The sequence below is a fragment of the Pseudophryne corroboree genome, chromosome 9 (assembly GCF_028390025.1).
Source record: "Pseudophryne corroboree isolate aPseCor3 chromosome 9, aPseCor3.hap2, whole genome shotgun sequence".
NCBI lineage: Eukaryota > Metazoa > Chordata > Amphibia > Anura > Myobatrachidae > Pseudophryne > Pseudophryne corroboree.
The window spans coordinates 9,613,907-9,641,623 of NC_086452.1; the positions used below are offsets into that span (position 1 = coordinate 9,613,907).

The window sequence follows — 27,717 nt, forward strand, 5'->3', positions numbered from 1 at the left end:
AGGATTCTGTTCTGTAACTAACACTAGCCACCAAGGATTCTGCTCTGTAACTAACAATAGCCACCAAGGATTCTGCTCTGTAACTAACACTAGCCACCAAGGATTGGGCTCTGTAATTAACACTAACCACAAAGGATTCTGTTCTGTGACTAACACGAGCCACCAAGGATTCTGCTCTGTAACTAACAATAGCCACCAAGGATTCTGCTCTGTAACTAACACTAGCCACCAAGGATTGGGCTCTGAAACTTACACTAACCACAAAGGATTCTGTTCTGTGACTAACACTATCCACCAAGGATTGGGCTCTGTATTTAACACTAGCCGCCAAAGATTGGGCTCTCTAACTAGAATTGTATTATGGCTATGTCCAGTGGTCAGATCATGTGGGGATGGGGGTGTAGTGTCCTATGTCTATATAGGGTGTAATAGATGTATTATGGTCATGTCCAGTGGTCGGGTCATGTTGGGGGTGTAGTGTCCTATGTCTGTATAGAGTGTAATAGATGTTTTATGGCTATGGCCAGTGGTCAGGTCGTGTTTGGGGTGTAGTGTCCTATGTCTGTATAGGGTGTAATAGATGTATTATGGTCATGTCCAGTGGTCGGGTCATGTTGGGGGTGTAGTGTCCTATATCTGTGTAGAGTGTAATAGGTGTATTATGGTCTTGACCAGCGGTCAGGTCATGTTGGGGTGTAGTGTCCTATGTCTGTATAGGGTGTAATAGATGTATTATGGTCACGGCCAGTGGTCAGGTCATGTTGGGGGTGTAGTGTCCTATGTCTGCATAGGGTGTAATAGATGTATTATGGTCACGGCCAGTGGTCAGGTCATGTTGGGGGTGTAGTGTCCTGTAGTGTCCTATGTCTGTATAGGGTGTAATAGATGTATTATGGTCACGGCCAGTGGTCAGGTCATGTTGGGGTGTAGGGTCCTATGTCTGTATAGGGTGTAATAGATGTATTATGGTCACGGACAGTGGTCAGGTCATGTTGGGGGTGTAGTGTCCTATGTCTGTATAGGGTGTAATAGATGTATTATGGTCATGGCCAGCGGTCAGGTCATGTTGGGGTGTAGTGTCCTATGTCTGTATAGGGTGTAATAGATGTATTATGGTCATGGCCAGTGGTCAGGTCATGTTGGGGTGTAGTGTCCTATATCTGTATAGGGTGTAATAGATGTATTATGGTCATGGCCAGTGGTCAGGTCATGTTGGGGTGTAGTGTTCTATGTCTGTATAGGGTGTAATAGATGTATTATGGCCAGTGGTCAGGTCATGTTGGGGGTGTAGTGTCCTATGTCTGTATAGGGTGTAATAGATGTATTATGGTCATGGCCAGTGGTCAGGTCATGTTGGGGGTGTAGTGTCCTATGTCTGTATAGGGTGTAATAGATGTATTATGGTCATGGCCAGTGGTCAGGTCATGTTGGGGGTGTAGTGTCCTATGTCTGTATAGGGTGTAATAGATGTATTATGGTCACGGACAGTGGTCAGTGTAGTGGCATGACTCCTGTAATTCCCACATAAACTGTTGGTATGTTCAGAGATGCTTCTGTGGGGATGTAGTGAAAAGGTTGACACCACAATGTTGACAGTTATTATACTGACATTGTTCAAGTGTCGACAGGCAATTGTGGCTATTGTACATTTTGGAGTGTAACATAATGCCCATGCGGCCTGTGTGCGGCCTCCCCCGTCTGACACCATTGTGAGTGTGTTTGTGCTGGTTGCACCTTAGTGAATACTGTGTTGCCTCCGCCTCTGTGTGTTATTTGTTCTGCACATACACAAGGAACGTTTCCCACAGCCGGCCGTTCAGGCGCAGTCATTCCTCTCCGCTGCTCTGGCACTGAAGCAGAAAAGTGTATTTCTCACAGCCCTCACGGGAGATAAGGAATGTGCGTTTACTTGGCGCCATTCTACAAATAACAGCTGCAGAAGGTTTGAAAATACTTTTTTGTCTTCAAGAATGTCAAGGAAATATTCTTACACATTTTTTTTTTGTCTGCCATAAGGAAAAGTTATTGTGCAAATGAAGCCTTGTTCCCACTGTGTACACTGTGCCGGCAAACGTGTCATCCTATTATAATTATGTGTCGGTGTAATATGTATTATACATTATGGTGAGTGATTCCGACTCTGTACATATATCCCAGCGGCGGTGATGTAACTTATATCACGCTGGCACAGTTCTGCCCCATTGGCAACAGCAGAACCTAGCCCTATCTGTACTGGCTAGCCCACTAACATACTGGCCAGGGGCAACGTGGAATCCCTGTAACATAAGCAATGACACCATGGGGATGAAACATTTATATTACAAGATAAAGGCAAGTATTTACCTACACCTATTCCAAGGAAGAAGTGTAAGAAGTGTCCCGGGTTACCTAGTGAGTACCAGCTCTAGCTCCCAGGTACCTCACAGTCTGTGTTTTTCACTAAGACCTTTGTAGCATCCAGGAACGGATACATTGCATATGACACAGCTCATTTCATCTCTAGGCATTGTATGCAGAAAAGAGGCAGAATCTACTAACAAACAAATCTGTCTGTATGTATGTCTGATATATAGGCATTGCTGAAAAACACAGAAATAATCCATAAGTGTGAAGGGAGAAATGTTGCATGAAGGTGTGCATCAATAAATGAAAGATGTCTGAATGGGGAACAAGCCTTTCATTTTTCTCTTGTAGGTCATCATCTCTACACGTCGCTCCAGCACTACTGGTCTCTTTATGAGGGGATTCCAGCCAATCGCTGTACAGACGCAGGTTGGTGGTGAGTGTCGGGAAATGTCCACGGGGAAGCTGTCCCTACTCAGTCACACATAGGGCCTGACTCTGATTTGGGAATACAGAAAGAGCACGTAACTGTGTCCTGGGACAAACCATGCTGCAATGCACGGGGGGCAAGTACATACATTTTTTGCATGCAGGGCAAATACTGGATGCTTTTGCATGTAGCCCAGACATACTGGGCAGCTTTATTCTCACACTGCAATGTAGATCTGAGTTTGGACACGCCCCTCCCGATTCAGACACATCGTTCACGATATCATCCAGTGTGTTTGCAATATGTCGCTGATGATGCGTCCTCCCACACATCGTCTGCAACATCCTCAGACGGTGCTGCATGCAGGCCCGACAACGCCAGCGAGCGAATACAGCTTGGCCTCCACACCCCCCGCCGTCATTCGTCTCTGACAGCATTGGCAAGTCGGCATTGGGTCCCGTCGCCGGCGACATTGCATAATTTGTGAGTCGTCTAGTGTGTACACAGCCCTAAAGGCCCCCATACATCAGCAATCGATTGGGGCACTTTGCAGACGATTGTGCAAAACAATCTGCAATGTATGGAGCTCACAGATCGCGGATTCAGATCAAAGATTCGATTCGGATTGTTAAATCAGGTAGACCACAGGTTCTCAAACTCGGTCCTCATTACCCCACACAGTGCATGTTTTGCAGGTAACCCAGCAGGTGCACAGGTGTATTAATTACAGACGCATTTTAAAAGGTCCGCAGGTGGAGTTAATTATTTCACTTGGGATTCTGTGAGGAGACCTGCAAAACATGGTGCTGTGTGGTGTCCTGAGGACCGAGTTTGCAGACCTATGAGGTAGACCAACATATTGGATTTCACAGATGAGTTGGGAATGTAGTTTGCTGGTGTATGGTAACAATCAGCAGATCTGCAGACCGCTTCTTGTAAACTAATGAGTCTTTCCAGATTGGCAGATCTGTGTTTGTTGAAATTGATCTGTGATCACTGACACATATCTGTAATGTGTAATATCTGTAATGTGTAATATATAATATCTGTAATGTGTAATATCTATAATGTGTGGGCACAGATTGGTGGGTTGGGGAATCTTTACATCTGGGAAAAAATCTCAGAATCTGCAAATTGCTGTTGTGATTGCTGATGTATGGGGGACTTTATTCTCTCTGCACATTGTAAATCTGCCCCACCTGCAGTGCTGCGTGGCTTGCCCAGGTGCACAGTTCCGTGCTCTTTCATACTTTATTCCCCAATCAGAATCCGGCTCATGTACACCTGGGGTCACAGAAGTAGCTCCAGCCAGAATTCACGCTACTGATGTAAGGACTCGGCAGCTGCAGAGCCTGGGCTGCGATCTCAGGGGGACTTTATGTCCTGTCCTTTATATCCCGGGGCTTCCTCTTCCCCTCTCTGTGCAACACGTGGGCCGGATAGAGGATTTAATGGTTACACACCTGGTCCCGCACTGAAGGGCAGAACTGTCTATTAGGTCTGAACTGTGTGTAATGCACAGAGTAGTGACATGTTGTCGCTGGTCTTTGTAACCCTTCGCCTGGTTACCCTGATGGCGGGGGCAGATCATGTGTGCCATCTCCCGGTGAGCCCCCCTCTATCCATCGGCCTTGTGTAGACTCTGGCTCGGTTCCATAGTGCACTGCACATGCAGAACTCTCCGGGTTAATGGTGACAGAGCCAATCTCCCAGTGACTCCTGTAGCGGTGTGGACCCCCCTGGGACCCAGGTGTCTGTGTGCACCATGCACCCTGCCTGCACCTATAGATCAGCTCATGATGTGACACATAAATGAATGCAGACAGAATGTCACCTAACACCCACGACTGACACAAAAAGGGGCTGGACTAAGGTGACCTGGAAGCTATATAACCTGACGATTTCCCTGACTGGTAATCCTAGAGGAACTGAAGGGGAGCTGCTCGGGAGTGTCCATGGTGTGGAGGGGCCCGGACCAGGCACCCCACAAGCCAAATACAGGCGCCATCGGGGGGGGCGCCCGGGGCACGGCTCGCACACCCTTAGTTACTGTATTACATGCTTTCCCGGATGGAGGAAGTACGGGGGAATTATTTCATAAATACAGTGCATAATACATCATTTCCAGCATTTCCGTTACATAGGCACAGATGGATGCCCCTGATTTCTTCCTGTTTCTGCACCTCGTTATAAGAAACATTTGTCCAAAATAGAAAAAGGATGCCAGACCTGCGCAGCCCTGGGTACCGCCATAAGAAATCGCTGCATTTCGGGGATATAAATAAGATGAAATACAGTAATTGGGACAGATGGAATCAGGCGACTGCATCGGAACTACAGAGTAAATGGGGATTTTCCTTCATTGGTAAATGACTATCAGTGTGGATCCCGATAAAGGCTGAGCTAGAAGAACAGACGTTATCTTCAGCTGTTGTCAAACTAGAAATGCCAGCATGCCCTCCCAGCCAGAGGCTGGGACTAGTAGTTACACAGCAGCTGCAGGTCTCCTATGTACTGTAAAGTATTCATATCACATGGAAGGAATCAGTGCCAATCCTGTATTCCCGCAGCCGCAAATTATAACCCTAAATGACAGTACAGACAACGTAACACTATTATTTGTATACCACATATATCAGCAGAAGGATATTCACCACCACACATCAACCTCTGATTACCCGTCACACAGTGGCAGCCTGTCTGTAATCTGGCCTGTTCCTCTCTGCCAGCCTGTCTGTAATCTGGCCTGTTCCTCTCTGCCAGCCTGTCTGTAATATGGCCTGTTCCTCTCTGCCAGGCTGTCTGTAATCTGGCCTGTTCCTCTCTGCCAGCCTGTCTGTAGTCTGGCCTGCTCCTCTCTGCCAGCCTGTCTGTAATCTGGCCTGTTCCTCTCTGCCAGCCTGTCTGTAATCTGGCCTGTTCCTCTCTGCCAGGCTGTCTGTAATCTGGCCTGCTCCTCTCTGCCAGCCTGTCTGTAATCTGGCCTTCTCCTCTCTGCCAGCCTGTCTGTAATCTGGCCTGTTCCTCTCTGCCAGCCTGTCTGTAATCTGGCCTGCTGCTCTCTGCCAGCCTGTCTGTAATCTGGCCTGTTCCTCTCTGCCAACCTGTCTGTAATCTGGCCTGTTCCTCTCTGCCAGCCTGTCTGTAATCTGGCCTGCTGCTCTCTGCCAGCCTGTCTGTAATCTGGCCTGCTCCTCTCTGCCAGCCTGTCTGTAATCTGGCCTGCTCCTCTCTGCCAGCCTGTCTGTAATCTGGCCTTCTCCTCTCTGCCAGCCTGTCTGTAATCTGGCCTGTTCCTCTCTGCCAGGCTGTCTGTAGTCTGGCCTGCTGCTCTCTGCCAGCCTGTCTGTAATCTGGCCTTCTCCTCTCTGCCAGCCTGTCTGTAATCTGGCCTGTTCCTCTCTGCCAGCCTGTCTGTAATCTGGCCTGCTCCTCTCTGCCAGCCTGTCTGTAATCTGGCCTTCTCCTCTCTGCCAGCCTGTCTGTAATCTGGCCTGTTCCTCTCTGCCAGCCTGTCTGTAATCTGGCCTGCTGCTCTCTGCCAGCCTGTCTGTAATCTGGCCTGTTCCTCTCTGCCAACCTGTCTGTAATCTGGCCTGTTCCTCTCTGCCAACCTGTCTGTAATCTGGCCTGTTCCTCTCTGCCAACCTGTCTGTAATCTGGCCTGTTCCTCTCTGCCAGGCTGTCTGTAGTCTGGCCTGTTCCTCTCTGCCAGCCTGTCTGTAATCTGGCCTGCTGCTCTCTGCCAGCCTGTCTGTAATCTGGCCTGTTCCTCTCTGCCTGGCTGTCTGTAGTCTGGCCTGTTCCCTTCTGCCAGCCTGTCTGTAATCTGGCCTGTTCCTCTCTGCCAACCTGTCTGTAATCTGGCCTGTTCCTCTCTGCCAGCCTGTCTGTAATCTGGCCTGCTCCTCTCTGCCAGCCTGTCTGTAATCTGGCCTGCTGCTCTCTGCCAGCCTGTCTGTAATCTGGCCTGTTCCTCTCTGCCTGGCTGTCTGTAGTCTGGCCTGTTCCCTTCTGCCAGCCTGTCTGTAATCTGGCCTGTTCCTCTCTGCCAACCTGTCTGTAATCTGGCCTGTTCCCTTCTGCCAGCCTGTCTGTAATCTGGCCTGTTCCTCTCTGCCAGGCTGTCTGTAGTCTGGCCTGTTCCCTTCTGCCAGCCTGTCTGTAATCTGGCCTGTTCCTCTCTGCCAACCTGTCTGTAATCTGGCCCGTTCCTCTCTGCCAGCCTGTCTGTAATCTGGCCCGTTCCTCTCTGCCAGCCTGTCTGTAATCTGGCCTGCTCCTCTCTGCCAGCCTGTCTGTAGTCTGGCCTGCTCCTCTGTGCCAGCCTGTCTGTAATCTGGCCTGTTCCTCTCTGCCAGGCTGTCTGTAGTCTGGCCTGTTCCTCTCTGCCAGCCTGTCTGTAATCTGGCCCGTTCCTCTCTGCCAGCCTGTCTGTAATCTGGCCTGCTCCTCTCTGCCAGCCTGTCTGTAGTCTGGCCTGCTCCTCTGTGCCAGCCTGTCTGTAATCTGGCCTGTTCCTCTCTGCCAACCTGTCTGTAATCTGGCCTGTTCCTCTCTGCCAGGCTGTCTGTAGTCTGGCCTGTTCCCTTCTGCCAGCCTGTCTGTAATCTGGCCTGCTGCTCTCTGCCAGCCTGTCTGTAATCTGGCCTGTTCCTCTCTGCCTGGCTGTCTGTAGTCTGGCCTGTTCCCTTCTGCCAGCCTGTCTGTAATCTGGCCTGTTCCTCTCTGCCAGCCTGTCTGTAATCTGGCCTGTTCCTCTCTGCCAGGCTGTCTGTAGTCTGGCCTGTTCCCTTCTACCAGCCTGTCTGTAATCTGGCCTGTTCCTCTCTGCCAGCCTGTCTGTAATCTGGCCCGTTCCTCTCTGCCAGCCTGTCTGTAATCTGGCCTGCTCCTCTCTGCCAGCCTGTCTGTAGTCTGGCCTGCTCCTCTGTGCCAGCCTGTCTGTAATCTGGCCTGTTCCTCTCTGCCAGGCTGTCTGTAGTCTGGCCTGTTCCCTTCTGCCAGCCTGTCTGTAATCTGGCCTGTTCCTCTCTGCCAGCCTGTCTGTAATCTGGCCCATTCCTCTCTGCCAGCCTGTCTGTAATCTGGCCTGCTCCTCTCTGCCAGCCTGTCTGTAATCTGGCCCATTCCTCTCTGCCAGCCTGTCTGTAGTCTGGCCTGCTCCTCTGTGCCAGCCTGTCTGTAATCTGGCCTGTTCCTCTCTGCCAGGCTGTCTGTAGTCTGGCCTGTTCCCTTCTGCCAGCCTGTCTGTAATCTGGCCTGTTCCTCTATGCATTTTTCACATTCCCTTATTATCTGTGATTAACCCCTCAGCGCCTGACTCCCAGCAGGGAATAGCAGTGCAGTCCCCCCAGGCAGGGAGAGGAATGTGCTGTTATCTGATGGAGAGCTGCATGCAGATTGCCGCAGACAGGGGAAAGCCCGCAGGCCGCCGACGCTGCTTTACCCAATTTTTACATGTTCTCAAAATAAAGATGGACGTCTCTCAGGGGGTCATTCTGACCTGATCACCCGCTGCCGTTCATCGCAATGCGGCGATCAGGTCAGAAGTATGCATACGCCAGCGCCACAGTGCGCCGGCGCATGGCTGACAGCCGACGGCTATCGTTGCCTATCGATTGCCTCTGCCTGATTGACAGGCAGAGGCGGTCACTGGGCGGGAGGGGGTGGCATGGCGGCATTGGCCGCTGTTTTGTGGGCTCGGTCTGTCCAATGCAGGAGTGGCCGAACCACGCGGGGGGGCGGGCCGCTGCGACTGCGTGAAGTCACACACAGTCGCTGCGACCCGGGCAGCGACGAGTAGTTCCCGGATAGTGCGCAAAAGCTGCATTGTCCGGGAGCTACTCCTAAAGTGCAAAAGCATTGCCGCTGTGCGATGCTTTTGTATTTCTGTGGGGGGGGGGGGCTGACTTGCGGGGCGGACTAGCCCTGTGCTGGGCGTCACCCCGCATGTCAGTGTGAATGATCGTAGCTGTGCTAAATTTTGCAGGGCTACGATCAGGTCTGAATTAGGCCCTCAGTCTACAATGCTGCAAAGCAATGTGTCGCCTGGGATAATGCAGACAGTTACTCGTCAGCTGTCGTTGAACTACAAGATCCAGCATGCCCGGATGAAGGGCCCAGTGAAGGTGAGTATAATTGAGGAGTACAGGCTTTGTGTAAGCGACAAATGTATACAGGAAAATATCCATCTCAGAGCACTTTCATTATCTACAAGACGCCAGACTCTGTATTGTTTTCAAAAAGTTTGAAAATCTAAATTTGCCCCTTACCCGGAGCAGTAGTGAGGCCTTATCGCTGCCAGGCTGGGTCCGTGACCTATGTAAGGGCACGCGCAACACGCTGGCCTGTTATGTGAAGGTTTCCCTTGCACCTTATTATGCCCCACACAGTAATGCCCCTAGCACCTTATTATGCCCCACACAGTAATGCCCCTTACACCTTATTATGCCCCACACAGTAATGCCCCTTGCACCTTATTATGTCCCACACAGTAATGCCCCTTACACCTTATTATGCCCCACACAGTAATGCCCCTTACACCTTATTATGCCCCACACAGTAATGCCCCTTACACCTTATTATGCCCCACACAGTAATGCCCCTTACACCTTATTATGCCCCACACAGTAATGCCCCTTACACCTTATTATGCCCCACACAGTAATGCCCCTTACACCTTATTATGCCCCACACAGTAATGCCCCTTACACCTTATTATGCCCCACACAGTAATGCCCCTTACACCTTATTATGCCCCACACAGTAATGCCCCTTGCACCTTATTATGTCCCACACAGTAATGCCCCTTGCGCTATAATAAGACCCACACAGTAATGCCCCTTGCAACTTATGTCCCACACAGTAATGCCCCTTGCAACTTATGTCCCACACAGTAATGCCCCCTAACACCATGCAGCACTTAATATTGGCACTGAACCTGCTCGTTGTCAAGGAGTTGTTTCATGCTGTGTCCTGCTCCCCCCCGCTGCCGCCGTCCCCGCATCACCAGCACTGCTGTGCCATGTTCTGCCTCCTCCTGCTCCCTCCGGGCTCCGTCTATGAGATGTCCTTCCCAAAATGGCTGCCGCCTTCTCTAGCATCCTTAAACACTATCCTCTCTCAGGCGGCTGCCATTTTGGGAGGGATGTTTTCACAGTATATGAGGCAAGCCAGGCCGCATAGAATACTGCAGTGTACTCACAATGGCCACGACACTGACCCCCAACAAACATTCTATTTGTACACCAACCATTAGCGCAAGACACATTGCCCATACTTGCTTATGTTCGGTTCTGGTCATTTGCGCAGCGCTAAAATATTACATTTGTCCACAAAACCAACTTGTGTTCAGTTCTGCAACGGCCTCAATGGTTGTAAACGAGCTCTACTGCGCAATTCCTAGTTCTTTCTGCACACTATGTGATATAGATATATCCTAGTATATGGAGATCTATAATTACACACAAGGATCCAGGTTCTATCCCTGAGAATATACAGAGAGCAGATTTATAATGAGGTTCTTATTGGGATTGCAGAGCTTCTGCTTCTCATCGTGTTATTTCAGCTTGTTCTGCGCTGGACGGGCGCCGCTCTCCTGGCTCACACTCAAACTGTTTAATTGACAAGTGGGATCTAGATCAAAGTGCGCTCAGGATGGTGCTAAATGATCTTCACATTTCCCCCGTCTGAAGACAGACTTGTTTTGATGTGGATCCGGGAATAGAATGTTAAATATTCGCCCAGATTGGAAAATGGAAAAAAAAAAAAAAAATGAAAACCAGGAGTTTTACCTTCTGCAGCGCGGCGTAATAATCACGTCATCTCATTTACATATCGTCCTTTCCTAATCTAATTCTGCTGATGTATACTCAGGGGTATGGCTGTAAGCCCCCCTGGGCCCTACCGCGCCCCCAGCACAATGTCTAATGCTGTAACATGGGGCCAGCGAGTGTGGTATGGAAGGTCGACAGTAACTAGATCGACAGGGATTACAGGTCGACAGTGTTTTTAGGTCGACATGTTGTAGATCGACAGGTCAAAAGGTCGACATGAGTTTTTAAATTAAAAAAATTGGTGTAGTCAGGGCCGGTTCTAGACCTTGTGGCGCCCAGGGCGAAAGTTTCCTCTGGCGCCCCCACCGATGGTGAAACAGGGTTAGTGCGCGATGCAGGCGCGCGTAAAAAAATGGGGGGCGTGGCTTCATAGGAAAGGGCCATGGTCAGTTTTGCCCCCTGTAGAGTTGTGCCCTCAGTAGCTGTGTGATGCCCCCAGTAGTTGTGATGCCCCCAGTAGTTGTTGTGCCCCCTGCAGCTGTGCCCCCATTAGTTGTGGCCCCAGTAGCTGTTATGCCCCCAGTAGTTGTACCCCCTGCAGCTGTGCCCCCATTGGTTGTGGCCCCAGTAGTTGTGCCCCCCTTAGTGTGCCCACCAGTAGCTGTGCCCCTAGTAAAAAAATAAAAAATACATACCAGCCCCGTTCCTGCTTCCCGACCACTGCACTCCATCTCCGCCGCCAGCGCCGCTCCCCTGATCTATGGGAGAGACGTCATGACGTCTCTCCCGTAGCGCCGCACAGAAAGGTCCTCTCCGCAAAGGGAAACTAGACGTTACCGCACTGTGCGTCTAGATTCCCTTCGCGGAGAGGACCTTTTCATCACCACCGCCACCGCCATCCTAGTTAGTAGTGGCTATTGCCATGGCGGCGGCGCCCCGGGCAAAAGTCCTGCTTGCCCGTGGCAAGAGCTGCTACTGGGTGTAGTTTTCTCCATAGAGTGACCGGGAACCCCAATTAGTGACCACTTCGCTCGCCATGCTTCGGGCAAGTTGCCTCACTCCGCTACCGCTGCGCTCGGGACACAGGTTACCGTTCCCAATCGTAGTCCACGTGGATCGTTAATTATAAAAGAGTTGAAAAAAAGAAAAAAAGTTATAAAAACTCATGTTGACCTTTTGACCTAGAACATGTTGACCTAGAGACCCTGTCGACCTAATTACTGTTGCCCCATAGTGGTCGACCTAGACATTGTCGACCTAAGTCTTGTCAGCCTAGGGACCGGATCCCGGGGCCAGCAATGTAGGATGCACGGTGCAGAGAATTCCACAGTGACACATTATATATTACACACACATTGTTGTACCGGGATGCACCAGAATCTCGGCAGCCGGTGAAATGGCGACGGTCGGAATCCCAACCAACAAAGGATATTCCCATTCGGTTGGTGGATCCACGCCACCAATCGCGTGGGAATATAACCTGTGGCGAGCAAGCCACCGGGCCTGAAGCACGGTAAGCACAGCGGAATTCCGACAGACAGAATGCCACTGTTGGTATAGTGACAGCCGGCATCACGTCTGCTGATAATATATATGTGTTCCGTTGTACCAATACCGCATTTCTCATAGAATATAATAATATCCGCCATTTGTACAGGCACACCAATGTTCTGCATGAGATATTCACCAATCATAGACAAGTCTCCCTCTGCACATTGATCCCGTATTCAATCAGCAGTCCACTACGGAGCTGGCTCCTATGGTTGGTGGTACAGATGGGGATGAGGCCCAAGTCCCCCAGCATTCCCCAGAGGCCGGACACAAACGCATCACACCAAAAAACAGTATTCCCACCACCCTGACAATGTACTGTAGTCACCCCGACCCAAACACAAGAACAGAACTTATATCTCCTCCCCAAGCACTCACCAGCCAGTCAGTCACACCCATGTGCTCCACCTGTGCAGCTGCGCTGTGTGTGCAGAGATATGTCAGGAATTAACCCTGTCCTTAGCAGGAGGTTGTAGACTCCCACAGAAAGAATAGGGGGCACATTTACCAATGACTGCATATGCAGAGCATCTAATACCAGAGTGATCCTGCTGTGATCCTCCTTCTTACATGGGCGATACATGATATTTGCGGTTTACGCCTGAAAACGGGTGTCTTCAGTGGACCTAGCTGCAAATATTGTATGAGAAATGGCACTCTAAGGGCCTAATTCAGATCTGATCGCAGCAGCAAATTTGTTAGCAGATGAGAAAAACCATGGGCCTAATTCAGATTTGTTCGCTCGCTAGCTATTTTTTGCAGCGCTGCGATCAGATAGTCTCCGCCCACAGGGGAGTGTATTTTAGCTTTGCAAGTGTGCGGTCGCTTGTGCAGCCGAGTGGTACAAAAACAGTTTCTGCAGTTTCTGAGTAGCTCAGAACTTACTCAGCCGCTGCGATCACTTCAGCCTGTCCGGTCCTGGAATTGACGTCAGACACCCGCCATGCAAACGCTTTGACACGCCTGCGTTTTTCCAACCACTCCCAGAAAACGGTCAGTTGCCACCCACAAACGCCTTCTTCCTGTCAATCTCCTTGCGAACGGCTGTGCGAATGGTTTCTGCGCTAGAACCAGTGCACACCAACAATCCGCTTCGTAACCGTAAGGCGCGCCTGCGCATTGCGGTGCATGCGCAGTAGTGACCTGATCGCTGCGCTGCAAAAAACGCTAGCGAGCGAACAGATCTGAATTAGGCCCCATGTGCACTGCAGGTGGGGCAGATGTAACATGTGCAGATAGACCTGGGTAACACCATGCTAGACTGCAGCTGGGGCAGATGTAACATGTGCAGAGAGAGTTAGATTTGGGTGTGGTGTGTTCAATCTGCAATCTAATTTGCAGTGTAAAAATAAAGCAGCCAGTATTTACCCTGCACAGAAACAAAATAACCCGCCCAAATCTAACTCTCTCTGCACATGTTACATCTGCCCCACCTGCAGTGCACATGGTTTTGCCCAACTGCTAACAAAGTTCCTGCTGCGATCAGGTCTGAATTACCTCCATAGTCTTTCATAAGAGACAGGGACAAGCTACCATGTTTGTCACAATGGGTGGTAATCATCTGACTGGTGGTCGGGAGACCGACGGTCACATGACCTCCACCATCATCCCGCCCCCTCACTATCCCGACGGTCGGCATGCTGACCGAAACAGGAACTATTTCCACTCGTGGGTATCCACGACACCCATAGAGTGGGAATAGAAACCGTGGCGACCTCAGGTCAGACCTCAGGTCGCCACCGAGCCCGCAACATGGCGAGCGCAGCGAGCTTACAAAGGGCTTGCTGCACTCGACCCTCCCCGCCGGGATCCCGGCGTCGGTATGCTGACCGGCGGTCAGCCATACCACACCCTGTCACAATATACTGTATACAGTGAGTGTGTGTAGATATATATATATATATGTATATACACATGGCACACTCTGCCCCCATATAATTATATGTATCTCTCCGGAGTGGGTGTGGTATAAGAGGTCGATAGTTATTATGTTGACATGCACAAGGTCAACACTGACAAAAGATCGACACATGAAAAGGTCGACATGAGTTTAATTTTGGTGTCTTTTTCTCCATATTAGCATTTAGCACGTGGAACCCCAATAAGTGGTCCGCTTCACTCGCCATGCTTCGGGCGAGGTGCGTCATACCGCTACCGCTGTGCTCACCACAGGTTACTGTTCTCAATCCTAGTCCACGTGGATGTGAAAGTATGAAAAAATTTATAAAAAAAAAAAAAAATCCAAAAGCTCATATCGACCTTTTGCTGAGTTGACCATTGTCCTGTCAACCTTTTGAAAATGTCAACAGTTTGTCAGTGTCGACCTAGTAACTGTCATCTGGACCCCCTCCAGAGTCCCGCGGCCACCGCTGCTGCAGACAGAAATCACCAGGAAAACGTAATGGCGGATATTCTCCCAGTGGTTTGCGTGTGCGCAATAAAGATGTCCCTAGAATTACAGTGCGGGTGCCATCTTTCTGGAGACCTGCTCATCAGACTCTGGCACAAAGCCAAAGTCTACAGCATACCTCCCAACTGTCTCAATTTTCGCGGGACAGTCCCTTTTTTTTCTGTCTGTCCCGCTGTCCCTCCCGTGGGCCGCAGTGTCCCGTGGTGGTGGTGGTGGGGGGGGGGGGGCAGTTGGGAGGCTTCTGATCACTTGCTGCCCTGCTCAGTTGAGAGCAGGGCAGCGGTGAATAGATGCTGCACACATGCGCATGGCGTCTATTCCAGTGAGCTAGAGGGAGCGGGGGCATGCCAGCAGCTCACAGAACGCTGGCCGTTGCCCCTCTGTGATGAAAATGGGAGGCGTGGCTCACTATCCCGGACCCTCCCACAAAGCCACGCCCCCTTCCCCATAGGCCATGCCCTCTTTACGGGCACGCTATGCACGCCAAGATGTCCCTCTTTCAGGTACTTAAATGTTGGGAGGTATGCTACAGCACTGCAGCCACTTCCAGTGAGGAGCGGCCGGCACCGAGCCCGGGCACAAGCCCTCTCCCCTGACACTAGGGATAATCAGCCCTCCAGTATCTTCATACTGTCCAGCATGCAGCGGGATAGTCCTGTTTTTCTTGCACTGTCCCACCCACAGGAAGCAGTGTCCCGCAGTGCTGGTGGTGGTAGGGGGTAGGGGTAGTTGGCGGTAGTGATGTGCACCGGAAATTTTTCGGGTTTTGTGTTTTGGTTTTGGGTTCGGTTCCGCGGCCGTGTTTTGGGTTCGAACGCGTTTTGGCAAAACCTCACCGAATTTTTTTTTGTCGGATTCGGTTGTGTTTTGGATTCGGGTGTTTTTTTCAAAAAACCCTAAAAAACAGCTTAAATCATAGAATATGGGGGTCATTTTGATCCCATAGTATTATTAACCTCAATAACCATAATTTACACTCATTTCCAGTCTATTCTGAACACCTCACACCTCACAATATTATTTTTAGTCCTAAAATTTGCACCGAGGTCGCTGGATGGCTAAGCTAAGCGACACAAGCGGCCGACACAAACACCTGGCCCATCTAGGAGTGGCACTGCAGTGTCACGCAGGATGGCCCTTCAAAAAAATACTCCCCAAACAGCACATGACGCAAAGAAAAAAAGAGGCGCAATGAGGTAGCTGTGTGACGACTAAGCTAAGCGACCCTAGTGGCCGACACAAACACCTGGCCCATCTAGGAGTGGCACTGCAGTGTCAGGCAGGATGGCCCTTCCAAAAAATACTCCCCAAACAGCACATGACGCAAAGAAAAAAAGAGGCGCAATGAGGTAGCTGTGTGACGACTAAGCTAAGCGACCCTAGTGGCCGACACAAACACCTGGCCCATCTAGGAGTGGCACTGCAGTGTCAGGCAGGATGGCCCTTCCAAAAAATACTCCCCAAACAGCACATGACGCAAAGAAAAAAAGAGGCGCAATGAGGTAGCTGTGTGACGACTAAGCTAAGCGACCCTAGTGGCCGACACAAACACCTGGCCCATCTAGGAGTGACACTGCAGTGTCAGGCAGGATGGCCCTTCCAAAAAATACTCCCCAAACAGCACATGATGCAAAGAAAAATGAAAGAAAAAAGAGGTGCAAGATGGAATTGTCCTTGGGCCCTCCCAAAAACCCTTATGTTGTAAAAACAGGACATGCACACTTTAATGAACCCATCATTTCAGCGACAGGGTCTGCCACACGACTGTGACTGAAATGACGGGTTGGTTTGGGCCCCCACCAAAAAAGAAGCAATCAATCTCTCCTTGCACAAACTGGCTCTACAGAGGCAAGATGTCCACCTCATCATCATCGTCCGATTCCTCACCCCTTTCACTGTGTACATCCCCCTCCTCACAGATTATTAATTCGTCCCCACTGGAATCCACCATCTCAGGTCCCCGTGTACTTTCTGGAGGCAATTGCTGCTGGTGAATGTCTCCATGGAGGAATTGATTATAATTCATTTTAATGAACATCATCTTCTCCACATTTTCTGGAAGTAACCTCGTACGCCGATTGCTGACAAGGTGAGCGGCGGCACTAAACACTCTTTCGGAGTACACACTGGAGGGAGGGCAACTTAGGTAGAATAAAGCCAGTTTGTGCAAGGGCCTCCAAATTGCCTCTTTTTCCTGCCAGTATACGTACGGACTGTCTGACGTGCCTACTTGGATGCGGTCACTCATATAATCCTCCACCATTCTTTCAATGGTGAGAGAATAATATGCAGTGACAGTAGACGACATGTCAGTAATCGTTGGCAGGTCCTTCAGTCCGAACCAGATGTCAGCATCAGCAGTCGCTCCAGACTGCCCTGCATCACCGCCAGCGGGTGGGCTCGGAATTCTTAGCCTTTTCCTCGCACCCCCAGTTGCGGGAGAATGTGAAGGAGGAGATGTTGACGGGTCGCGTTCCGCTTGACTTGACAATTTTCTCACCAGCAGTTCTTTGAACCTCTGCAGACTTGTGTCTGCCGGAAAGAGAGATCCAACGTAGGTTTTAAATCTAGGATCGAGCACGGTGGCCAAAATGTAGTGCTCTGATTTCAACAGATTGACCACACGTGAATCCTGGTTAAGCGAATGAAGGGCTCCATCCACAAGTCCCACATGCCTAGCGGAATCGCTCTGTTTTAGCTCCTCCTTCAATGCCTCCAGCTTCTTCTGCAAAAGCCTGATGAGGGGAATGACCTGACTCAGGCTGGCAGTGTCTGAACTGACTTCACGTGTGGCAAGTTCAAAGGGCATCAGAACCTTGCACAACGTTGAAATCATTCTCCACTGCGCTTGAGACAGGTGCATTCCACCTACTATATCGTGCTCAATTGTATAGGCTTGAATGGCCTTTTGCTGCTCCTCCAACCTCTGAAGCATATAGAGGGTTGAATTCCACCTCGTTACCACTTCTTGCTTCAGATGATGGCAGGGCAGGTTCAGTAGTTTTTGGTGGTGCTCCAGTCTTCTGTACGTGGTGCCTGTACGCCGAAAGTGTCCCGCAATTCTTCTGGCCACCGACAGCATCTCTTGCACGCCCCTGTCGTTTTTTAAATAATTCTGCACCACCAAATTCAAGGTATGTGCAAAACATGGGACGTGCTGGAATTTGCCCAGATTTAATGCACACACAATATTGCTGGCGTTGTCCGATGCCACAAATCCCCAGGAGAGTCCAATTGGGGTAAGCCATTCCGCGATGATCTTCCTCAGTTGCCGTAAGAGGTTTTCAGCTGTGTGCGTATTCTGGAAAGCGGTGATACAAAGCGTAGCCTGCCTAGGAACGAGTTGGCGTTTGCGAAATGCTGCTACTGGTGCCGCCGCTGCTGTTCTTGCAGCGGGAGGCAATACATCTACCCAGTGGGCTGTCACAGTCATGTAGTCCTGAGTCTGCCCTGCTTCACTTGTCCACATGTCCGTGGTTAAGTGGACATTGGGTACAACTGCATTTTTTAGGACACTGGTGAGTCTTTTTCTGACGTCCGTGTACATTCTCGGTATCGCCTGCCTAGAGAAGTGGAACCTAGATGGTATTTGGTAACGGGGGCACACTACCTCAAGCAATTGTCTAGTTCCCTGTGAACTAACGGCGGATACTGGACGCACGTCTAATACCAACATAGTTGTCAAGCCTCAGTTATCCGCTTTGCAACAGGATGACTGCTGTGATATTTCATCTTCCTCGCAAAGGACTGTTGGACAGTCAATTGCTTACTGGAAGTAGTACAAGTGGTCTTCCGACTTCCCCTCTGGGATGCCGATCGACTCACAACAGCAGCGCCAGCAGCAGTAGGCGTTACACTCAAGGATGCATCGGAGGAATCCCAGGCAGGAGAGGACTCGTCAGACTTGCCAGTGACATTGCCTGCAGGACTATTGCCTTTCCTGGGGAAGGAGGAAATTGACACTGAGGGAGTTGGTGGGGTGGTTTGCGCGAGCTTGGTTACAAGAGGAAGGGATTTACTGGTCAGTGGACTGCTTCCGCTGTCGCCCAAAGTTTTTGAACTTGTCACTGACTTATTATGAATGCGCTGCAGGTGACGTATAAGGGAGGATGTTCCGAGGTGGTTAACGTCCTTACCCCTACTTATTACAGCTTGACAAAGGCAACACACGGCTTGACACCAGTTGTCCGCATTTCTGTTGAAATAATTCCACACTGAAGAGCTGATTTTTTTTGTATTTTGACCAGGCATGTCAATGGCCATATTCCTCCCACGGACAACAGGTGTCTCCCCGGGTGCCTGACTTAAACAAACCACCTCACCATCAGAATCCTCCTTGTCAATTTCCTCCCCAGCGCCAGCAACACCCATATCCTCATCCTGGTGTACTTCAACACTGACATCTTCAATTTCACTATCAGGAACTGGACTGCGGGTGCTCCTTCCAGCACTTGCAGGGGGCGTGCAAATGGTGGAAGGCGCAAGCTCTTCCCGTCCAGTGTTGGGAAGGTCAGGCATCGCAACCGACACAATTGGACTCTCCTTTGGGATTTGGGATTTCGAAGAACGCACAGTTCTTTGCTGTGCTTTTGCCGCAAGTCTTTTCTTTTTTCTAGCGAGAGGATGAGTGCTTCCATCCTCATGTGAAGCTGAACCACTAGCCATGAACATAGGCCAGGGCCTCAGCCGTTCCTTGCCACTCCGTGTCGTAAATGGCATATTGGCAAGTTTACGCTTCTCCTCAGACGCTTTTAATTTTGATTTTTGGGTCATTTTTTTTACTGATCTTTTGTGTTTTGGATTTTACATGCTCTGTACTATGACATTGGGCATCGGCCTTGGCAGACGACGTTGATGGCATTTCATCGTCTCGGCCATGACTAGTGGCAGCAGCTTCAGCACGAGGTGGAAGTGGATCTTGATCTTTCCCTATTTTTTTAACCTCCACATTTTTGTTCTCCATATTTTGCGCACAACTAAAAGCCACCACAGGTATACAATGTAGATGGATGGATAGTATAGTATTATATTACTTATGGACGACGAGTGCACTGACGACACAGAGGTAGGTACAGCCGTGGCCTACCGTACTGCTTATATATATAATATACTGTATATAACGGACCTGGTGGACACTGTCAGCAGACTGCTAAACTAGTATGAAGAAAAAAAAACCCACCACAGGTATACAATGTAGATGGATGGATAGTATAGTATTATATTACTTATGGACGACGAGTGCACTGACGACAAAGAGGTAGGTACAGCCGTGGCCTACCGTACTGCTTATATATATATAATAATATACTGTATATAACGGACCTGGTGGACACTGTCAGCAGACTGCTAAACTAGTATGAAGAAGAAAAAAACCACCACAGGAGTGTTTTTCAGGCAGACAAACGTATACTGGACTGGTGGTCACTGTCAGCAAAACTGTGCACTGTACTCCTGCTATAACTGCTCCCCAGTCCCCACAATTAGGCAGATTGAGCAGTGCACTCAGCACAGATATATCATGCAGCAGTGCAGCACACTGAGCACAGATATGGTCGAGCGTTTTTTTCATGTAGAGAAACAAAGGATTAAACTCACTGGTGGTAAACCCTGCACTGTACTCCCTAACAGCTGCTCCCCGTCCCCAATCCTCCCCACAATTATAACTAAGTCACTCAGTTTACTCTTTTCTTTTCTAATATAACGGAGAGGACGCCAGCCACGTCCTCTCCCTATCAATCTCAATGCACGTGTGAAAATGGCGGCGACGCGCGGCTCCTTATATAGAATCCGAATCTCGCGAGAATCCGACAGCGGGATGATGACATTCGGGCGCGCTCGGGTTAACCGAGCAAGGCGGGAGGATCCGAGTCGCTCGGTCCCGTGTAAAAATAGGTGAAGTTCGGCCGGGTTCGGATCCCGAGGATCCGAACCCGCTCATCACTAGTTGGCGGTAACACTCACTTCTGCTCTGGGTGGTAGCAAAAAAGAGAATTCAGAGTGCACGGGGAGTTTGTGGGCAGCCCAGCATCCCTGAGAGTAATGAGCACGTCCCCACAGTGATGGGAACAGTGGTGCCGTGATAGCTCCACCCCTTTTACTGAGGCCCCACCCCTTTTATGGGCGCGCTTTCAGCATGTGCAGGATCCCGCTCCTTGAAACACCAATGTTGGAAAGTATGGTCAATTTTCGGAATGTGGGAGGAAACTGGAGTACCTGGAAGAAAATCACACAAGCAAGGGGAGAACATGCAAACTCCTCACAGTCAGGGCCATGGTGGAATCTATCTATCTATTTATCTATCTATCTATTTTCTATATATCTATCTAACAGTGCATCCGGAAAGTATTCACAGCGCCTTTTCCACATTTTGTTATGTTGCAGCCTTATTTTCATCAAAATTCTACACACAATACCCCATAATAACAATGTGAAAAAAGTTTTTTTGTGATTTTTGCAAATTTATTAAAAATAAAGATATAACCTTTGGCAGCAATTACAGCTTCAAGTCTTTTTGAATATGACGCCACAAGCTTGGCACACCTATTTTTGGGCAGTTTCACCCATTCCTCTTTGCAGCACCTCTCAAGCTCCATCAGGTTGGATGGGAAGCGTCGGTGCACAGCCATTTTCAGATCTCGCCAGAGATGTTCAATCGGATTCAAGTCTGGGCTCTGGCTGGGCCACTCAAGGACATTCACATTTGTCCTGAAGCCACGCCGTTGATGTCTTGGCTGTGTGCTTAGGGTGGTTGTCCACCTGAAAGATGAACCGTCGCCCCAGTCTGAGGTCAAGAGCACTCTGGAGCAGGTTTTCATCCAGGATGTCTCTGTACATTGCTGCATTCATCTTTCCCTCCATCCTGACTAGTCTCCCAGTTCCTGCTACTGAAAAACAACCCCACAGCATGATGCTGCCACCACCATGCTTCACTGTAGGGATGGTATTGGCCTGGTGATGAGCGGTGCCAGGTTTCCTCCAAACATGACACCTGGCATTCACGCCAAAGAGTTCAATCTTTGTCTCATCAGACCAGAGAATTTTGTTTCTCATGGTCTGAGAGTCCTTCAGGTGCATTTTGGAAAACTCCAGGCGGGCTGCCATGTGCTTTTCACTAAGGAGTGGCTACCGTCTGGCCACTCTACCATACAGGCCTGATTGGTGGATTGCTGCAGAGATGGTTGTCCTTCTGGAAGGTTCTCCTCTCTCCACAGAGGAATGCTGTAGCTCTGACAGAGTGACCATCGGGTTCTTGGTAGAGATGAGCGGGTTTGGTTCGTCGAGATCCGAACCCCCCTGAACTTCACGTATTTTACACGGGTCCGAGGCAGCCTCGGATCTTCCCGCCTTGCTCGGTTAAACCGTACAAGGCCGAACGTCATCATCCCGCTGTCGGATTCTCGCGAGATTCGTATTCCATATAAAGACCCGCGCGTCGCCGCCATTTTCATTCGTGCATTGGAGATTGAATGGAGAGGATGTGGCTACGTTCTCTCCCTGAAAAGCTCCATATCTGTGCTCAGTGTGCTGCAAATATCTGTGCTCAGTGTGCTGCATTGTGGGGACCACCAGTATATTATATTAGTACAGCACAGTAGGCCATTGCTGTATCTTGCAGCTCCGTGTCAGACTCCGTTCCAGACAATGGCCCTCATTCCGAGTTGTTCGTTCTTTTTCATCGCATCGCAGTGAAAATCCGCTTAGTACGCATGCGCAAAGTTCGCACTGCGACTGCGCCATGTAACTTTACTATGAAGAAAGTATTTTTACTCACGGCTTTTTCTTCGCTCCGGCGATCGTAATGTGATTGACAGGAAATGGGTGTTACTGGGCGGAAACACAGCGTTTCAGGGGCGTGTGGCTGAAAACGCTACCGTTTCCGGAAAAAACGCAGGAGTGGCCGGGGAAACGGTGGGAGTGCCTGGGCGAACGCTGGGTGTGTTTGTGACGTCAACCAGGAACGACAAGCACTGAACTGATCGCACAGGCAGAGTAAGTCTGGAGCTACTCTGAAACTGCTAAGTAGTTAGTAATCGCAATATTGCGAATACATCGGTCGCAATTTTAAGAAGCTAAGATTCACTCCCAGTAGGCGGCGGCTTAGCGTGAGCAACTCTGCTAAATTCGCCTTGCGACCGATCAACTCGGAATGAGGGCCAATATCCTGATCAGTGCTCAATATCTGCTGCATTGTTGTGTGACCAGTATATATATATATATATATATATATATATACTTTTCATGGATGCCTTGACAAAGGGACCTGCGTGTCCCGAAACGTTGGTTCATGTTGGTGTTTTAATACACTTTTCTACTTTTTGAACAAGACGCAGAGTGCCGCTCAATTTTTTTCTGTGTATATATATATATATATATATATTAATACAGTGCAGCATTTTGGTGACCAACAGTATATAGTTGTACAGTACAGTAGGCCATTGCTGTATCTTGCAGCTCCATGTCACTTCAAGTATCCATATCTGTGCTGCATTGTTGTGAGCAGTATATATAGTAGTACAGTGCAGCATTGTGGTGACCAGTATACTACAGTACAATAGTCCAGTGCTGTTCTCGCTGCTCAGTGTCAGTTCTCCGTAGTATCATCAGTGCTCAGTAAAATCATTTTCTTCCAGTGATTTGGACCAATAATACCATTGATTGAACGAATAATTCCTGTGATATTGAGGTGTTTGTGTCGCTTAGCTTAGCCGTCCAGCGACCACAGTGCACCTCTTTTTCTCTTTTGTTTGCATCATGTGCTGTTTGGGGACAATTTCTTTACGTGCCATCCTGTCTGACACTGCAGTGCCACTCCTAGATGGGCCAGGTGTTTGTGCCGCCCTCTTGAGTCGCTTAGCTTAGTCATCCAGCGACCTTGGTGCAAATTTTAGGACTAAAAATAATATTGTGAGGTGTTCAGAATAGACTGGAAATTAGTGAAAATGATGGTTATTGAGGTTAATACTACTATAGGATCAAAATTACCCCCAAATTCTATGATTTAAGCTGTTTTTGAGGGGTTTTTTTTGAAAAAACCCCACCTGAATCCAAAACACACCCGAATCCGACAAATTTTCAGGGAGGTTTTGCCAAAACGCGTCCGAATCCAAAACACGGCCGCGGAACCGAATCCAAAACCAAAACACAAAACCCGAAAAATTTCCGGTGCACATCTCTAGTTCTTGGTCACCTCCCTGACTAGGGCCCTTCTTCCCCAGTCGCTCAGTTTAGACAAACGGCCAGCTCTAGGAAGGGTCCTGGTGGTTCCGAACTTCTTCCATTTACGGATGATGGAGGCCACTGTGCTCATTGGGACCTTCAGGCAGCAGACATTTTTTGTGTACCCTTTCCCAGATTTGTGCCTCGAGACAATCCTGTCTCGGAGGTCTACAGACTTTGATTTCATGCTTGGTTTGTGCTCAGACATGCACTGTGAAGTATGGGACCTTATGTAGACAGGTGTGTGCCTTTCCAAATCATGTCCAATCAACTGAATTTACCACAGGTGGACTCCAATTAAGCAGTAGGAACATCTCAAGATGATCAGTGGAAACAGAATGCACCTGAGCTCAATTTAGAGCTTCATGGGAAAGGCTGTTAATACTTATGTACATGTGATTTCTTAGTTTTTATTTTTTTATTTTTAATAAATTAGCAAAAATCTAAAAAAAACTTTTCTCTTATGTCCTAGAGGATGCTGGGGTCCACATTAGTACCATGGGGTATAGACGGGTCCACCAGGAGCCATTGGCACTTTTGAGAGTTTGAGAGTGTGGGCTGGCTCCTCCCTCTATGCCCCTCCTACCAGACTCCGTTTAGAAGATGTGACCGGAGGAGCCGGGCACAGCTAGGGGAGCGCCATAGGAGTTTCTTTAGTTTTATTTTTTTGAATAGAGTTTAGGCACAGGGAGGCTGCGGGCAACAGCCTCCCTGCTTCGTGGGACTAAGAGGGGGAGTAGTGTCCACCCTGAGGGGTGCGAGCAGCGTTCAGCGCCATTTTCCATTCTGCAGAAGCGCTGCCAGGGAGAGCTGGCTCTCCAAATCAACTCCAGCTATCTTGTACGGTACCAGGGGGTTGTAGAGGGGGGAGGCTATATATATATATATATATATATATGTGTACTGTGTGACCTATTAAGGGGCACAGTAAGCGCTGGCTAGGGGCTTCCCTATATCTTGAAGCGCTGTATGTGGGTTGGCTCCAATCTCTGTGGCTCTCTTAGCATTCTTAGGGGGGAAACTCTGTCTGCCCTCCCCTTTGTGTGTGTGGAGTGTTTGTATGTCTCCATAAAACCATGTCCAGGGACTCTGTGTCATATGCTGCAGAGGATAATTCCTCTCAGGATGATCCCAATCCATGTAATCAGGATTGCACTGTTTTAGCGCAGGTCCCTGCAAGGGAGCCTGAGTGGTTAGCCTCTCTTAAAGGTATGATTTCTCAGATTTCTACTGGGGTTGACAGAATGAGACTGCAACTCAGGTTTTACAGAACTCTATGGCAGTTTGGTCCGGTTCTGTTCCGTACACTCTCAAATACGAGCTCTTGCCCAGATTATGCAAGATGAAATGGATACCGATTCTGACACAGCAGACGGTGAGGGGGATGTGCTGAGGGGTGTGTCATCTCTTGCAAAAGGGTTGACGATTGAGGCCATTAGAGATGTGTTAAACATTAATGACACTACACCTGAGCAGGTTGAGGAGGCTTACGTCACTGACAATAAGAAAGCCTCGCTAACCTTCCCTGCGTCTAAAGAATTAAACGCTATATTTGAAAAATCCTGGGAAAACCCGGAGAAAAAAATTCCAGATCCCTAGAAGGGTTCTGGTTGCTTTTCCTTTTTCTGAGGAGGATAGCAAAAAATGGGAAAACCCACCCATAGTGGACACATCTGTGTCCAGACTGTCAAAAAAGGTGGTTTTACCTGTTCCAGGATCTACCGCAATAAAAGGAACGGCTGATCGCAAAATTGACACTACGCTCAAATCCATATACACGGCTTCAGGGGCGATATTAAGTCATACTATTGCCTGTGCATGGATTTCTAAAGCTATAGTAAAGTGGTCAGGCTTGTTACTTGAAGATTCGGATACAATGGTTAAAAGTGACATTGAATTGTTTTTACGTAACATACAAGGATTCTGCAGGATTTATGGTGGAATCCATAAAAGACCCTGTGTCCATTGGTGTGCGCACAGGGGGTGCACCGCACAGGCACCCCCTAATGTCCGGCACCCCCCTGCCGCCGATTCCCATCTCTTGATGCTGAAGGGAGGAGAGCGCTACGCGCATCTCTCCTGCCCCTCACTGTTTCCCCATCTCCGGCAGTCATTTCAAATGTCTCTGGCTGTAAGCCAATCGGAGCTCGTGGACCGACTCTTGATTGGCTGCCGGCCCATGAGCTTTGATTGGCTCACAAGCCGGCGCTATATTTTAAATGGTCGCTGGAGACAGGGACTCTGTGAAGTGAGGTGCAAGAGAGATGCGCGTTGCGCTCGCCTCCCCTCAGTGTCCGAGACAGGAATCGGTGGCACTGACAGCAGGAGGGTGAGCACAAATGGCGGCATATATGTATCTGGCATCGCTGGGGGCATATGTATCTGGCATTGCTGGGGGCATATGTATCTGGCACCACTGGGGGCATATGTATCTAGCACCACTGGGGGCATATGTATCTAGCACTACTGGGGGTAAAGGTATCTGGAAGCACTGGGGGTATATGTATCTGGCACCACTGGGGGCATATGTATCTAGCACTACTGGGGGTAAAGGTATCTGGAAGCACTGGGGGTATATGTATCTGGCACCACTGGGGGCATATGTATCTAGCACTACTGGGGGCATATGTATCTAGCACCACTGGGGGCATATGTATCTAGCACTACTGGGGGTATAGGTATCTGGAAGCACTGGGGGTATATGTATCTGGCACCACTGGGGGTATATGTATCTGGCACCGCTGGGGGCATATGTGTATCTGGCAACGCTGGGGGCATTTGTGTGTCTGGCACTGCTAGGGGCATATGTATCTGGCACCGCTAGGGGCATATGTATCTAGTACCACTGGGGGGCATTTGTGTATCTGGCACTGCTGGGGGCATTTGAATATCTGACACCGCTGGGGGCATTTGTGGATCTGGCACCGCTGGGGCATATGTGTATCTGGTACCGCTGGGGGCATATGTGTATATGGCACTGCTGGGGGTATTGAGTAAGGGGCACTGCTGGGGGCATATGTGTATCTGGCACTATGGGGGCATATGTTTATATTGCTTTGAGTGCCAATGGGCGGAGCTAGACACACCCAAAAGGCGGTGCTAGAGACGCCCAGTAGGGGGTGCTAAACACCCCTCTGATGGTGCACCCCCTAATAAAATGTTCTGCGCACGCCTATGCCTGTGTCATCTCTCAGCACACTGTCACCTAGTGATGTGCACCGGACATTTTTCGGGTTTTGTGTTTTGGTTTTGGATTCCGTTCCGCGGCCGTGTTTTGGATTCAGACGCGTTTTGGCAAAACCTCCCTGAAAAATTTTTGTCGGATTCGGGTGTGTTTTGGATTCGGGTGTTTTTTACAAAAAACCCTCAAAAACAGCTTAAATCATAGAATTTGGGGGTCATTTTGATCCCATAGTATTATTAACCTCAATAACCATAATTTCCACTCATTTCCAGTCTATTCTGAACACCTCACAATATTATTTTTAGTCCTAAAATTAGCACCGAGGTCGTTGGATGACTAAGCTAAGCGACCCAAGTGGTCGACACAAACACCTGGCCCATCTAGGAGTGGCACTGCAGTGTCAGACAGGATGGTCGATTTAAAAAATAGTCCCCAAACAGCACATGATGCAAAGAAAAAAAGAGGTGCACTGTGGTCGCTGGATGGCTAAGCTAAGCGACACAAGTGGCCGACACAAACACCTGGCCCATCTAGGAGTGGCACTGCAGTGTCAGGCAGGATGGCACTTCAAAAAAATAGTCCCCAAACAGAACATGATGCAAAGAAAAATGAAAGAAAAAAGAGGTGCAAGATGGAATTGTCCTTGGGCCCTCCCACCCACCCTTATGTTGTATAAACAGGACATGCACACTTTAACAAACCCATCATTTCAGCGACAGGGTCTGCCACACAACTGTGACTGAAATGACTGGTTGGTTTGGGCCCCCACCAAAAAAGAAGCAAGCAATCTCTCCTTGCACAAACT

The 27,717-nt window shown here is 49.4% G+C and overlaps 1 protein-coding gene across 1 annotated transcript in view; it reads left to right on the forward strand.

Annotated features, from left to right (window-relative positions):
• The first annotated feature begins 8,802 nt into the window (after positions 1–8,802).
• SYDE2 (synapse defective Rho GTPase homolog 2) overlaps positions 8,803–27,717 on the forward strand; it is a 211,187-nt gene continuing 192,272 nt past the window's right edge. Inside the window, exon 1 of the mRNA XM_063939297.1 lies at positions 8,803–8,904. Within this exon, the coding sequence (XP_063795367.1) occupies positions 8,803–8,904 (102 nt within the window). The remainder of the gene's footprint in view (positions 8,905–27,717) is intronic.